We start from the raw sequence: 13,652 nt of genomic DNA, 5'->3' as shown, positions 1-13,652 counted from the left end.
GATGAAATGTAAACGAGAAGATGTCCTTGGAGGTCATTGATGCACCTCGTATACACCTCCTCTTCATCCTCATATACACCTCCTCGTCTTCCTCGTAAACACCTCTTCTTCCTCGTATACACCTCCTCTTCTTCCTCGTATACACCTACTCTTCCTCGACCTCTCCGATAGTTTCTGTCTGTTGTTGATATGAACAACCTTCACTCTGATCTGGCTTCTATTGCTTTTTGTAATAAGTGTGATCAGTTTTGAGTCATTGTGTTTAAGATATGACGGTTGTGTTTGAATTGTGAACTTTTGCTGCCTGCGGTCACCGTTACGAACCACAAGTGCATCGCAGTGAAAACTCTTTTCGTGAGTGAGAATGTGTTTAAAGTTTCACAAAAAGACTCGATGAGATCTGCTGACTGTGTCTAAATCGGTGAAAACAGTTTACGGTTTTGCCAAAAGAGTTTGTGATTCAGTAAATGTGTTCAGGCTACTGAGTGTTTGGTTCAGAGAATGGAGTTTAGTGTTTTAGCGATTCATAAAAAGTGTAACGGGCTCATGGAAATGCGGTGGTGCAGTGCTGTTGATAAAAATGCCTGGATGTCCTTATTTTCCTCTTCATTCATCCTCCGTTCACCTTCCTCCTCCCTCGCTGACCACGAAACACACATCAGATGTACTTCTGTTGTTGAGCTGGCTGATGTTGTGAAAGGAGAAAAACCTCAGGAGAGTCACATCTCTTTGATTTTAACAAAGTGTGGCGCTGCCTGCTAGCAATTAATCTGAGTGGGGGTTGTAATTGAAAACAGGCCAAGCTCAGTAGCCTGTCAGACACATAAAAGAGAAAGCATGAGGAAAAGAAAAATCTGTGAAACTTAACTGATAAATGGTGAAAAACAATACCTTGGATTACTGTTTTGCTTTGTGATTCCAGAAGTTGAAGTTTTCTTTTTAGTGATCGTGTGCTGGAGAGATGTGACCTGTAGTCTCTGGAGGCTTTATTGTCCATCATACTGGGTTGTTGGACAGCTTGCAATTTTCCAAGCCTGAAGCTGGGGCTCCTTCTTAATAAAGCTTTCTTACAGCTGTGACGCTGAGCTCATGAAAGAGAGGAAATTCTGAGCTTAACAGTCCATCAGGTGTTGATTATCGGCTATAATATGAGTGTTAGAGCAAAGAGGATCAAAATACTTCTCTCCATAATGCTGATTACAGCTGATGCACACATGACATCATGTTTGCTTCAGCTCAGTGTCGAGGCGGTGAAACCTCCAAGGTTGAATCAGCATATTGTGTTTCTTTGTTTTTACGAGCTAATAAATCCAGGCTGATAAATTTATGAGAGCGGTTTGTGCCATGTCAAACTCCATCAAACCTGAGGGTATCAGATCAGGGTAAAACTCACTATTATAGAGTGGTGAAGCACCTCCAGTGTGGCCTTAAACGATTTAAAGAGGTTGTCCACGATGAAGCAGCTCAGAGCAGTGAGGGATGAAGAGGTCACCAGAGTCTCCGTTTGAAGGCGTCCCTGCACGTGACTTGACACCGCAGCGCAGGAGACGGAGACAGAGACAGAACAGGAGACAGAACAGGAGACAGCAGGAGACAGCAGGAGACAGAGTAGGAGCAACTAAGTTGCTTCACTGAGGACTGTTACGTCGAGCCACTCCTCATGGTTGCTGTAAATCCTGGACCACACAGAGGTTCAAGTTACTTCAATCAAAAGTCATGGAGTCAACCTGAATTTCATTGTTGTCATTTTGCTGTGATTCATTCTGAATGATTCCTGAACACCATAAATCCCTGAATAAATGAACATATTTTTTGAAATAATGTGTATTTTGTGCCATGTTCCCTCTCAGGGCTGATGAGTGGGTGCTGAAGGGGATCTCTGGTTACATCTATGGTCTCTACCTGAAGAAGACCTTCGGAGTCAACGAGTACCGGCACTGGATCAAAGAGGTGAGGTGATTTCCATCCAGCTGTTTACTCAGTGATGAATCAGTTGTGCTGTATTTGATCAGTCATCTGCTAAATGGAGGATCTTATCCCGTTAATAATGATGAGGGTTTAAACCAGTGGTTCTCAAACAATTTCTATCAAGCCCCCCTTCGGTAACTGAATTAAATAAATTGAGGCAATCAAAAGAACACAAATCTCTTTATCTCTGTTTTGTTGTTCATGTCACAGCATTAATTATATTGACTTGATACAAGTTTAGTATCGCTCAGAATTTTTCCCATCTGTCATCCACATGATGACGTCAGCTCGTCACAGATTTCTTAACATCTGTCCTTCATCCAGCTTCAGTCTGTAATACCACAAGCAGTTTTGCTCATGCAAAGATATTCCAAGCTAAAAGTCCTTCAAGCTTGGATTCAGCACATTTCTTCTCCCTTCTTCCCTCTGAAATCAATAATGAACTTTTTAGTCTTCTCAACACTCGGTTTTGAAAACATTTACATCATTGATATGAGCTGACTCTCCCGGCCGGGTCGTTGCTTTGGTTGAGTCGAACCATAAGGGGACGGGCGTCATCTAAAGAATTTGTTCACATTTCATCATATCATATTTGAATCGAATCATATTCGGGCTCAAACATGTCCAGATGGATTTGAGTCGACATTTCCAGTTAAGAATGAGAACTTATCTTCGTTGGTTTAGAGTTTTCTTGTCGGCGTGAGCAAGAGGATGAGACGCGGTGCTGCTACTCGGCTTCATGGACGCTTGTTTGAACTGTGAATTCGACAAATCTATTGTGGTGGAGTCCCAGAATTAAAATGAAAGATAGACGAACACTGGAAATAGAATAATAGGTCCCTTCAAGTTAGTCGGATGTGTTCAAAGCCGAGCCTCGAAGTTTATCTTGCGAAGGAGTAAAGATAGAACAATGAGTCAGTTAATTAACTGGTTGATTGTTAGGAAAATAATCAGCTGTTTCTGTCATTTTAAAGTAAAAATAGTACAAAAACTTATTTTCAACTAAGAGGCTGGACGGCTTTTCTTCACCAGATATCAGTATAAACTGAACATCTTGGTTTTCATTTTCATTTGAGCTTTATAGCTATATATCAGTGTTGATAAAAGTAAATATGTGACTATTTCTATCAATAAATTATTTTAGTAATTTTTTTAAGCAGAACTATCTGTTTTTTTTTAATTTTTTTTAAATATTTAATATGTTTCTACAACGATGCTAAAGACTTGGTAACCATGGAACCAAACCACACACATTTTTGTGGAGTTGCATGAAAATAGCACTCATCAGCGACGGCACTCATTCGGCTCCGTGTCAGATATTCTGAGGACGTAACTGTTTGTGTAGGAGACCAACACTCGATCAAGATTCTCCTCCTCTACCTCCGAGAAGTGTCTCAACACCGATGCACCAGACCAACAATGGCTGAACATCATGCATGATATTTTAGTGATAAATCAACTCACACAGGTTACAAATGAAGAAAGGATATTTTGTAATAGACAGTAATTAAAAAACATAAATGGTAATACTGTTTAAATGAACCAGTTCCTACCGAGAGTTGTGTTCACAACTTTTATTACGTTTTCTTTCTTTGCTGTTTCCTTACTCCGAAAAGAAAATGAAAAAATGGTAGATTAAAAAAACCTGAATATTTCTGTGACCAATGGCATAATAAAATAAATAATTTTAATTCATCGTGTTGAGCTGTGGGAGATCATAGCAGGCACTCGCTATACTGACAAAATGATGAGAACGGTCTGCAGATGAATCGATCATGATTTTTAGTTGCGGTCAAATTAGCAGCTCTGCAAATGACGTGCATGATGTTATAAAAGAAATAAAGTGGAAATATATATTAAACTGAAGGGATTTCATTTATTCCTGCTGTTCAATAAATGTTCATATATTTTCTTCTGTTGTTCCGCAGGAGCTGGACAAGATCGTGGAATATGAACTGAAGATGGGAGGAGTTCTGCTGCACCCAACCTTCAGCGGAGGCAAAGAGAAGGACAAGTACTTCCTTTAATTCCAGTTTAAATCCCTCTGAATCTCTTGCACTCATTCACTTTTTAACGTTTGAAGTATGAGTCTGACCTCATTTGCTATAACATGTGACATGCTGACTGAACATTTCCTCTTCAGCCCGACTCCCCACCTTCACTTCTCCATCAAGCACCCCCACACTCTGTCCTGGGAGTACTACAAGATGTTCCAGTGTAAGGCCCACCTGGTGATGAGGCTGATAGAGAACAGGATCAGCATGGAGTTCATGTTGCAGGTCCGACACACACACGACTCTCTTCTCTGGTTTTGTAGCCACAGCTGGAGGCATCATGTTTTTGGGTTCTCCGTCTGTCCGTCCCATTTTTGTGAACGTGATATCTCAGGAACGCCTCGAGGTAACTCGGTCAGACTTGGCAACAACATTCACTTAATACCAAGGATGAATTGATTAGACTTTTTTTGGGGGGGGTCAAAGGTCGAGGTGACTGTGACGCCAATTAGCCAAATTCACGTAATATTTCAGGAACGCCTGGATGGAATTTCTTCAAAGGTGGTCAAAGTTCAAAGTAACTATGACTTTACATTCCCCTCGACTGTCCGTCTGGGTTTTTTGTGTGAATGCAATATATCAAAAACTCCTCGAGGGAATTTGTTCAAATTTGTCACAAATGTTCACTTTGGTTCAACAAATGAACTGTTTAGATTTTGAAGGTCAAAGGTCATGTTCACTGTTAGTTCAATATGTGTTTGGACAGATATACATGTAAACTAAAACTTGAGTGTTTAGCGGAGGACTACAACCGATAGGCGGTAAATCCAGTTGTTGGTGTAAATGTTGTAGGAAAAGAAGTTACAGTTAACTTTAAACTGCTTGTTTCTTTGTCTCCTGTCTCTTTTTTTTTTAAAGTCTTTATTTTTCTGTTGCCCTCTGTCGTGCCTCTCCTTCAGGTTTTCAACAAGCTCCTGAGTCTGGCCAGCACCGCCTCGTCTCAGAAGTACCAGAGTCACATGTGGAGCCAGATGCTTCTGTCCACTCACGCTTTCCTCAAATCCATTTCCAACGTCTCGGGCAAAGACATCGGCCCCCTCATTAAACAATGGGTGTATCCTTTTTAAAAACGGATCATTGGGACACGTTGCACAGTCGAAATTATCCTTCAAAATAAATCACTCAGCAGGGTTTTCTGCAGCGTGGCAGCTCGTCTCGAATGACTTTGTAACTGCTTCAACTTCTGTCATAAGGAGCGGAAACACTGGCATGAAATAACACCAAACACTGAAAGTAGGATCTTTTGAATTTAGACAATTAATGTGCTGTTGAACTCAAAAGAAACCTTTTCCTTGTAAATATAACACATAATTTCCCCAAATTTTCCTCAACTCTTCATATTTAGAGACCAGAGCAGTGTGGTGAAATTCTTTGGTAGTTTTGCGTTCAACAGGAAGAGGAATGTGCTCGAGCTGGAGATCCGTCAAGACTACATGTCATCTGGAACTCAGAAATATGTGGTGAGCCTTAAGATACAACAGAAACAAACAGTTTGTAGACGGTGTCTGTCCAGCAGTGTGGGGAAATAACAAACCATTACATGTTTAATCTAAATCCACACCTGGTTTATTGGTTCTCCTCTCACCGGAATTTGGACTTTCTTCTATTAAATAACGAAAGAAATATTTCCCTGCAGGGTCCCATCAAAGTGACGGTCCAGGAGCTGGATGGATCCTTCAACCACACGCTGCAGATAGAAGAGAACAGCCTCAAACACGACATCCCCTGTCACTCAAAGAGCAGAAGGTACCGCAGAGCTCAACGGTTCATTCTCTCTTCAGTGAATATTGTGTTTTACAAAAGCTCCATCTTGAGAATGTCTTGGAGGAATTTCTTCATACTTGGCACAAAGACTCACCTGGTACCAAGAATAAACTGATGAGATTTTGGAGGTCAAAGGTTAAAGGTCAAGGCTACTGTCACCTCACATGCTCGTCAACATCATATGTCAGAAATGCTGGGGGGGGAATTTCATACAATTTGTTTAAAAGTGTTCGCTGTGCCGCAGCAATGAACTCATCAGATTTTGGTGGTCAAAGGTCAAAGGTTAAGTTCACCGGTAACAACAGTGGCTCGTAAAAAAAAAAAAAAAAAAAGTTCAACCTCAAAACTTCCAAACGGCTGACACAGCTGCTCTGTTTGGTCCAAGTTCTCTCATCTGTCTTCTCTGTTGAATGTACTTTAGCAATCAAGCCTCACCCAGCTGTTAACAAGCTGTTTTGTTCCCTGGCTTAGTAGCAAGTGTACCCAGCATGCTGTTCGGTGGGGTAATTTAGTAACTGTAATTATTAGTAGAAACATTAATGTTTTGCCCTGTTAAGGAGTGTTAGTTGTAGGCTATTAATTGTTGTGTTATAAAGTTATAACCATTAAGTGAGAAGTGTGCACAGTTAATATGACCCAATACTCCACTCCAGTATATAACTGTCAGGCACAGTCTTTTGTAATGCCTCTTTTCAGTTTCTATTCCATCTTTACTGTTTTCTGTCAGTGAAAAAGAAAGAGCAGCAACAAAAGGTTTTTAATAACAAATTTTAGCCTGTAGTCTTTGTCTGACTAATCTTGGTTTCTTTTTCCAGAAACAAGAAGAAGAAGATCCCTCTGATGAATGGAGAGGAAGTCGACATGGATTTATCTGCGATGGAGTAAGAACATAAATCTGTCACTTTCATAATTAGAAATGTAGATATTGTATTATTTGAATCCACTGTGTGGTTTTGTTTTTTTCATTGAAGGACAAGTTTTTAAAACTGGGCTTATCTCCTTGAAATAAACATCTTCTCTGTGCTCGGTATTAAACCCACCTGATGTGTATCGTTCACACCTTGTTTGCATTAAATGTGTGAAATTGCCAATAGATCTCTGGGTGCCAAGAGGTACTTGTGTGAGCTGTGTTGAGGTACTTCAAATCTCTTGAACTCAACGTGTCCCTTGTCGCCTCTGCAGCGCTGACTCTCCTCTCCTCTGGATCCGGATCGACCCGGACATGTCCATCTTGAGGAAGGTGGAGTTTGAGCAGGCCGACTTCATGTGGCAGTACCAGCTGCGCTACGAGCGGGATGTGGTCGCGCAGGTGGGCTAACGGCAAGAGTGCCGTCATTATCTGTACGATACTTTACTTCCTGCCTTCATCGGGTTTATCCTGCAGGTCTTTGGCAGTAATCTTGGAGGTTTTCAACCATCCTGATTCCTCTTTGGGAAATGCTGCTCCTTCTTCCACACCGCAGTGATGAAGGATGTCTCTTAGAGCTTGAAGTGTCATGGAAATCTTTCTAAACCATTTCCTCTTTACTGTAATGAAATCAATTCCTTATCTTTGCCATGTTCGCCATACATGGTGCATTAAAATGCAACTCAGTGAGCAAAGAGGTGTTTCTGTTTGTGTTCTTGTGCTTATTGAATTTCTAATCAATTTTATCATGTCACTTAACTCGTACAAATGTTTTTTGTTTTTTATAGTGGATCATCAGAAAACCTTTGATGTGCAAACTTATGCAACGTCAGCAGAGTTCAATAATTGTGATCCTAAATTGACCTTCCCTCTGCGATAGGAGGAGGCCATCTATGCGCTGGAAAAGTTTTCCACTCCGGCCTCCAGACTGGCTCTGACTGACATCCTGGAGCAGGAACAGTGTTTCTACAAAGTCCGTATGCAGGCCTGCTTCTGTTTGGCTAAGGTATGCGCACCAATCAGCAGTGTTTCCCAGTGGACCAGACCTTTACTGCATGTCGTTCCCCTGCACTCTTTCACCACACTTCCTGTCTGTCTACACTCCACCATCTCAATAAAAGCAAAAATGACAAAGAACATCACCACACACTTGCTTTTATATTGATATACCTGTGATTAGATGTGGGGTTGTTCCCTCGGTAAAACCTCAGTAAAATATGGTGGTAGACAGCAACATCCACGGGACTAAAGCCATGTTCAGACTGCAGGCAAATCAGATTTGGTTCTCAAATCAGATCTTTAGGACAGACTGACAGTCTTTGCAAGGAAACAGATCTGATTTAGTATGTCCGCACATCACCAACCTATCTGCATGGGTTGCTGTGGTAACTACGTACGCGCAGCTAAACTGGTGACAGGCTTTCCAATACAGAAGCTGCCGGGACGGAGGTGGCAGCGGACCTCTGTCCTCTGTCCTCTGTCCTCTGTGTTGTATCCTCTGACCTCTGTCTTCTGACCTCTGGCCATGGAGTGTTGTTTTTGTTGTCTTTTGCAACGCAAAAATCAACACTTTCTGATAGCAGCCTGTGAGCCAGCAAAGCATCTGGACTGAGAGACATCTGTAGAAATCTGATTGGAATCACATTTCCAACCTCCTCCAAATGTGGTTTGGATCAGGATTGCAAAAATCACATTTTATGTGTTTTTTTTTGCTGTTCACACTTTAAAAAAAAAAAATCAAACTGGATACAATCTGGATATGGCAGAAACTGGGTTTGTGCTGGCAGCTTGAACATAGCCAAAGTGAGTTGTGATGATGGAGCAGATTGTTGTAAATGCATTTTCCCTCAAAGGTTTTCCCTAATCTTTCCAACATCCTGTGAAGCTCTGTGAAGGAATCACACGCCTCCTGCACTCCTTCACATTTCCACATTTCATCATGATCTGCTGTTTCTATCCTGGAATGTAAACTTCTCTCAGGTCTGATAATGAGAGTGACGACACTGAACCGTAAACACAACACTCGTCACACGGCACCTTTCACTTCAGTGCAAATGAACCTAATTTCCTCGGAAACATTTTCAAAGATTCCCACTATAGATGGTGAACGTGGGCCGTCCCACGCCTCTGGTCCCAGTTCATAAGACCTGATGTTACTGTGGGTGTTTAGACTGAAGTGGTTCATGTGGTCTTCAGTTGGAGTGTTTGATTTTAACCGTTGCCGTTTGAATTAACTCTGGAAAGAATTCACTTCAAATGACACTAAAAGCAGCGTTCATAGACGGGGGGGAGACTTGTTGGGACAGATGTAGAGAAAATGGTTAAATGTGATAGAAACAAAGGCCTCGGGGTATTTTCATGAATGAAGAGCCTCAGGAGGTCTGAATGAAATATGTGTGGAGAGATGGGTGACAAACAGGAACAAAGGTTCAGTTTATAGCTTCAGAACACGTCACAGTTTCTTTAAATTTCTCTTCATCATCAACTCATCATTGTTAGTAAGTAAGACAAGTTTATTTGTACAGCACCTTTCACAAATAATGAAACAGCCCACAAACAGCATGATTCTGAACAGTTAAAATCACCACCGCAGTTAAAATAACAAAACAACAAACACACGAGAACACTAGTGGAGAGATAAGCCAGTAAGAGGATAATAAATAATACAAGGCGAACAAAAAGTTTTAAACTTGTCTTTTAAAAATGAGATTGTAGTGACAAGGGGATAATATATCATATCTTTGGTGCAACAGTTTAAAAAGCTCAGTCACCTCGGGTTTTAAAACAGGTTCGAGGGACGGCCCGTCATTTTTGATTGGCGGGCCTCAGTGATGATGTGTGATCTCCTGTGATGACCAGTTAAAAGACGAGCAGCTGCATTTGGCATTCTTTCTTATTCTTATCCAAGTCTCAATGGCGTTCAAAACAGTCATTTAAAATGGACAGTTGGTTGCTGTGATTATGTTTAAAACAGCCATGCAGCTGTATTTCATCAGCATTAAAGTGATATGAGATGCCAGAGTAGCGGCTAATGATTTCTCCAAGAGGCATCATATAAAAGGAGAACAGCACAGGACCCAGAACAACACGGTTGTTCATAAACGATGACCCGTATTTCTTGCGCATTCACATTATGCACTTGATATTTTAGTGAAAATGAAAATCTTTACCAAATGTTCCAACAGTATTGTGAGCAGGGCCACAGTAGCAGAACAACGCGAGCACCCCCAGCGAGGCCACCCACCACTTTAACCCTTTCTGCACTTAGACTCGGTCGACTGAATACTTCTGCTCTGTGGCTGCAGGAAATTCTTTATCCTCTGGATTCAGTCGGTTCCTACTTTCACCCCACTGGATTTCCGGCTGTCAGGTTCCACCTGAACCAATATTTTCTCTCCATGATAAACTGAGTGGAGGTTGAAAAGGCAGCACTTCGCTTCTTTCAATAAGTCGCTGTGTTTTGCCGCAGAGCCCCCAGCAGACCCTGTTGTACACACACACACACACACACACACACACACACACACACACACACACACACACACACACACACACACACACACACACACACACACACACACACACACACACACACACACACACACACACACACACACACACACACACACAGGCTCCCGCATACACTCTGGCATGCGCATAAACATGCACTCAAGACTTCTCACTGACCACAGAGTGCAGCATGGCAGACTTTAATTCTCTCATGGACTTGGCTGCGTTCTGATTGGTCGGGATGGATTTTAATTGCGTGTTATTGCTAGAAAATGTGGGAAGGAGAAGAAACAACAGCTCAGGGCCAACACAGAAAACGGACAAATGTATGCACACATTAAAAACACAGACACAGAGGACAGATGTGTTGGTGAGCGCGTCCCAGTGTTCGTGCCCCCATTTATTTATCTAACCAAATGACAACATCCCGTGCCAGTGACCCTTGACCCCGTATTACCACATTGACATAAATTCCCCAATATCCTGTTGAGCTCAAAGACCGTTGGAGCCGCTGGTCTTCATACCTGAGGAAACCTCATGTGCTGCTCATGTGTACATGTTCTGTTTACTTTGTGGCTCAGTTCTCACCACAAGAAGTCGAGCGGACAGAAAGCCCATTGTTATACAACTTACTACATTCTTGTTCCTGTGTTTCTCAAATAACTCCTGTAAATTATGAGTGCAGCTTTCACTTTGGAGAACATTTATCATTCCGTATGGTTTGGTGTAATCGTGAATGTTTGATCATTATTTTCCTGCGATGACAGCAGATGGAGGACGGCTGACAGATGAAATAAAAACACAACCCAGATTGGCTGTAAAGTTGTGTTCCTCTGTTATCGTGTGATTCCTGCAGATAGCCAACGCCATGGTGAGCACGTGGCTGGGCCCACCTGCCATGAAGTCACTGTTCACCAGGATGTTCTGCTGTAAGAGCTGCCCCAACATCGTCAAGACCAACAACTTTATCAGCTTCCAGAGTTACTTTCTGCAAAAAGTAAGTCAAACAAACCAAACAAAATGCTCCTTCCTCTCTCACACTGACCTGCAGAAGCTCGTACATCCATTTCCATCATCGCATCGAGACTACTGTATCTCAGCCAATTGGCAACAAGCAGTGACGTCACCCGTTGGTCTGTTAATGGCCGTTATGAAGCCTCCGGTTCAGATTCTGTCCGTCACCATCTTGTTAGTTTGGAGCAGGAAGTGACCATATTTGGACAAGCTGGGGAGGAGCTGGTGGATCTTACTGATCTGATTGGAAACCTGACGATACTACGTCCCACCCACCGATACCTGTAACCGGACTGCATCACAGGCCTGTCAATCAAACAGCCCCCCCAAAAACATCCTTTTGAAACTTATTTTCTAATTAATGAGGGATCATTTTCAGATGGACCTCCAGAAAACTAATTAGCTAATTTGGCTAACAACACTGAGATAACTCGTGGAGAAATTGTATTGACTGAGAATGTTATGAGAGAAGTTGAATGGGAGTTTATGGAGCCAGAGGATATTTGGAGCCGACCTCTAGTGGCACTCGGTGGTATTGCAGTTTAAGACACTTCTGCATCGGCCTCATTTTTCCGAGCCAGAAGCTACAAACACTTTTATATACAGTCTGTGGTTGAAGCGTACTCGGGTATAAACTAAACCTTGCTATGATGCTGCAGTGTCATTGTCAGTTGTATTTAAATGCAGCTGAATTACAACTTAAACTTAATAAAATAATTCATCAGGTTTTAATAGACAAATTTTGGCGGATTGATCCCCTGGCTAACTTGAGTCAGAGCACCACTAGATGTTGTTGAGGGTGCATTACTGAGGATGTGATGATGGTGAACGATTGTGTCAAAAGTCCTGGTACGTGATATTTTTTTGGTCTTTTTTGGACCTATTTTTTACACTTGTAAGACATGCTGTATTTGTTTCTGTAGGGTGATATAATAGAAAGATGATGTGTAATTGCCTGTTAGGTATGTTTTATATTAACAAAATGCATTAGTTTGTTGATGGTGTTGTGTATTTGCAAACCATACTGTGGTTATTGGGGAAGAGGACATTTGGTAAACATGTTTTGTTTGCTTGGTAGGAAATCAGTTCTGTACATTTTGACATATGCGTTTATTTTTTTAACATTAAAATGTCCATCATGATCAAATCTTCAGCGCTACTCTTTGATAAGAACATTTTAATAATTCATGTTTATGTCCAAAGTAGATATTGAATGATATATAAGGCCACGCGCCTCATTGTGAGATTCAGCTGTCAAATCATGTTTCTCCGTCTATTTTGTAGAAATTTTATCTTGATGACTTTTGTTTTTGTGTCTTACGTCAGACGATGCCGGTTGCCATGGCGTTACTCAGAGATGTGCAAAACCTCTGTCCTAAAGATGTCCTCAACTTTATACTTGACCTGATCAAGTATAACGACAACAGGAAAAACAAGGTAAAGACCCTCTCACATATTTATTGTAACAGTTACAATTCAGTGATAAGGATGAAATATGTAAGAATGTCTAACTTAGTCACAACTATTTATTTCCATTTTAGACAAATCATTTGTTGTATTGATGTTTTGTGTACTTGTCCAGGGAAAATGAAATAATAACGCAATCTATTGCAATGCGACTCTTTTCTCTTATGTGACATGAATGTTTTTGTACTTGGTCCCTCACAAATAGATATAATAAACTTAAACAAAAAACTCTTAAAGATTTAATCAGTTATGTGTATAACCACAACCAAGCAAATAGACACAATGTATTTCATGTTACTCAGTATCTTTATTGAAATGAATAGCTGAAGTTATATTGTCACATTATAAACATAAAAATGTGTTTAAGTGTTTGTTTTTGGATACAGACAATAAATCTGCAGCCCCACTGGTCAGTGTTCATAAGCAGAGATTTTAAATTCCTCCCTTTTCTTCCTCCTTTCATCCCTCCTCTCCACCTGTTTCCAGTTTTCAGATAACTACTACCGCGCAGATCTGATCAAAGCTCTGACCAACTCTCTGACTCCGGCCATCAGCATCAACAACGAGGTGCGGACGGTGGACAATCTGAACGGTGACGTGCGTCTCATCCTGGAGGAGATCACACGGTTCCTGAACATGGAGAAACTGCTGCCGAGCTTTAGGAACACCATCACTGTCAGGTACGGAGCCCAGCGTGTCGGTCTCGGTATGCAAACTGATCCGTTACGACTGGCAGCTCTTTATCTCAGCTCTACAGGACAAAATAAATAGCAAAAGAAAACCAAACCGTCGTGTGTATTACTTTTATACTGTTGTAAAGCAGGTTAAAGAACAGGAACATGTTACCATAGTAACCTTGTCTCCATCTACAGGCATCCACTTATTCTCTGCGTATGTTAGACTTAAATGTACTTGCTGTGGTTTCTACGACAATAAGAGGTCAACAAAATGAGGAAACATTTTTACAG

General features: G+C 41.4%; 2 protein-coding genes across 2 annotated transcripts in view; one reads left to right on the top strand and one right to left on the bottom strand.

Moving 5' to 3' along the window:
* The window catches only part of sqlea (squalene epoxidase a), an 87,953-nt gene that overhangs the window by 39,011 nt on the left and 35,290 nt on the right, over positions 1-13,652 (bottom strand). The gene's annotated exons all lie outside the window — the stretch shown is intronic.
* The window catches only part of taf2 (TAF2 RNA polymerase II, TATA box binding protein (TBP)-associated factor), a 36,893-nt gene that overhangs the window by 8,538 nt on the left and 14,703 nt on the right, over positions 1-13,652 (top strand). The window contains exons 10-21 of the mRNA XM_069702066.1: positions 1,851-1,950; positions 3,897-3,982; positions 4,112-4,247; positions 4,922-5,076; positions 5,368-5,482; positions 5,659-5,768; positions 6,602-6,667; positions 6,969-7,095; positions 7,574-7,699; positions 11,060-11,200; positions 12,544-12,654; positions 13,171-13,364. Of these exons, the coding sequence (XP_069558167.1) occupies positions 1,851-1,950; positions 3,897-3,982; positions 4,112-4,247; positions 4,922-5,076; positions 5,368-5,482; positions 5,659-5,768; positions 6,602-6,667; positions 6,969-7,095; positions 7,574-7,699; positions 11,060-11,200; positions 12,544-12,654; positions 13,171-13,364 (1,467 nt within the window). The remainder of the gene's footprint in view (positions 1-1,850; positions 1,951-3,896; positions 3,983-4,111; positions 4,248-4,921; positions 5,077-5,367; positions 5,483-5,658; positions 5,769-6,601; positions 6,668-6,968; positions 7,096-7,573; positions 7,700-11,059; positions 11,201-12,543; positions 12,655-13,170; positions 13,365-13,652) is intronic.

The sequence above is a fragment of the Brachyistius frenatus genome, unplaced genomic scaffold, assembly GCF_029030835.1.
Source record: "Brachyistius frenatus isolate BFR_SWC_R1_liver_20210118 unplaced genomic scaffold, ASM2903083v1 Contig_40, whole genome shotgun sequence".
NCBI classification, from domain to species: domain Eukaryota; kingdom Metazoa; phylum Chordata; class Actinopteri; family Embiotocidae; genus Brachyistius; species Brachyistius frenatus.
This window is presented reverse-complemented; position numbering and strand designations above follow the sequence as displayed.